Raw genomic sequence first — 1,014 nt, forward strand, 5'->3', positions numbered from 1 at the left:
TGTTGCTCTGTCCATACTACTGGAATTGTCGGAGGGTGTTGTGGCATGTGTTGTTGCAGTAATCCCATTCCGTCAAATACCTTACCACATACGTGACATTTATAGACGTCATTATACACCTGTGCTTCTCTCGGCGCAATCTTTAATGCAGCTAGTGTACTTTCACGAACACACTGATGTATTTTCATCGTGTGAACAACTCCCGCCTGTCATGTCACACAGACGATGTTGCAAACTGGGCATATGACTGGGTCGTTCTGTCTTGCAGCTATTGCCACCTTGCCTTCCTCAGTTTATTACATCTTTACGGTGTTTTGAGTGGGGTAAGGGGTGTTTTTGAGATTGTTTCCCGTGTACTTTGTACACCATCTGCACTTCAGTTATTCACCTGTTCATGTGATCACCCTATGTGTCCATCCAAAATGTTTTGAAGTCCCTGTTTTAAATTGAGCCAACAGTGACTCATCATACATGTCTAGCGCCTTGATTTTGTATGTCGGTTTTACATGGTTTAGTAAAACACTGCAGTATATGTTTGGGCCTCGGCCTTCAGCAAACTCGCATTGTGCTTAATTACATAATTGGCGCGTTATACCTGTGACAATGTTGGTGATCTGTGAACTACAAATTGACGGCATATGTTTTTCTTTGTTTGGGAGCTCGTCTATTTTGGCATTTCTCGGGATGCCGCAATTAAAAAAACACAAACTGAAACGACATGTCTACTCTCAGTTTCATGAAGTGTATGATCAAATTCTATATGCGTCGTAGTATGCAATCTGTCACTACCGCAGGACCGTTTTAAGTGCAATTAACAAAGATAAAGAGTCTGTGAATATTGCCACTTTCGTTTTTATGCTCTCGTTGATCTTTATTACTGACTTAAGTTTCAAAAGTCTTGCCTCCATGGCTACACCCTCGGCTCTGTATCTGCATGCTAGCATACCTGCTCCTTTCTTTACTTTTACTGCATTACCTTTTATAGGGTATATTATCGTGCCGGCACCAGAGGAT

At 41.8% G+C, this 1,014-nt stretch overlaps 1 pseudogene across 1 annotated transcript; it reads right to left on the reverse strand.

Annotated features, from left to right (window-relative positions):
- Nucleotides 1-233: 233 nt before the first annotated feature.
- On the reverse strand, nt 234-908 carry TEOVI_000546600:pseudogene (annotated as a pseudogene). Its single transcript is given in 3 exon segments — nt 234-701; nt 703-795; nt 798-908. Coding segments are annotated over 3 exon segments (672 nt in total).
- Between the last annotated feature and the right edge of the window lie 106 nt (nt 909-1,014).

Source organism: Trypanosoma equiperdum, assembly GCF_001457755.1.
Source record: "Trypanosoma equiperdum strain OVI genome assembly, contig: ctg_992, whole genome shotgun sequence".
Classification (NCBI taxonomy): domain Eukaryota; phylum Euglenozoa; class Kinetoplastea; order Trypanosomatida; family Trypanosomatidae; genus Trypanosoma; species Trypanosoma equiperdum.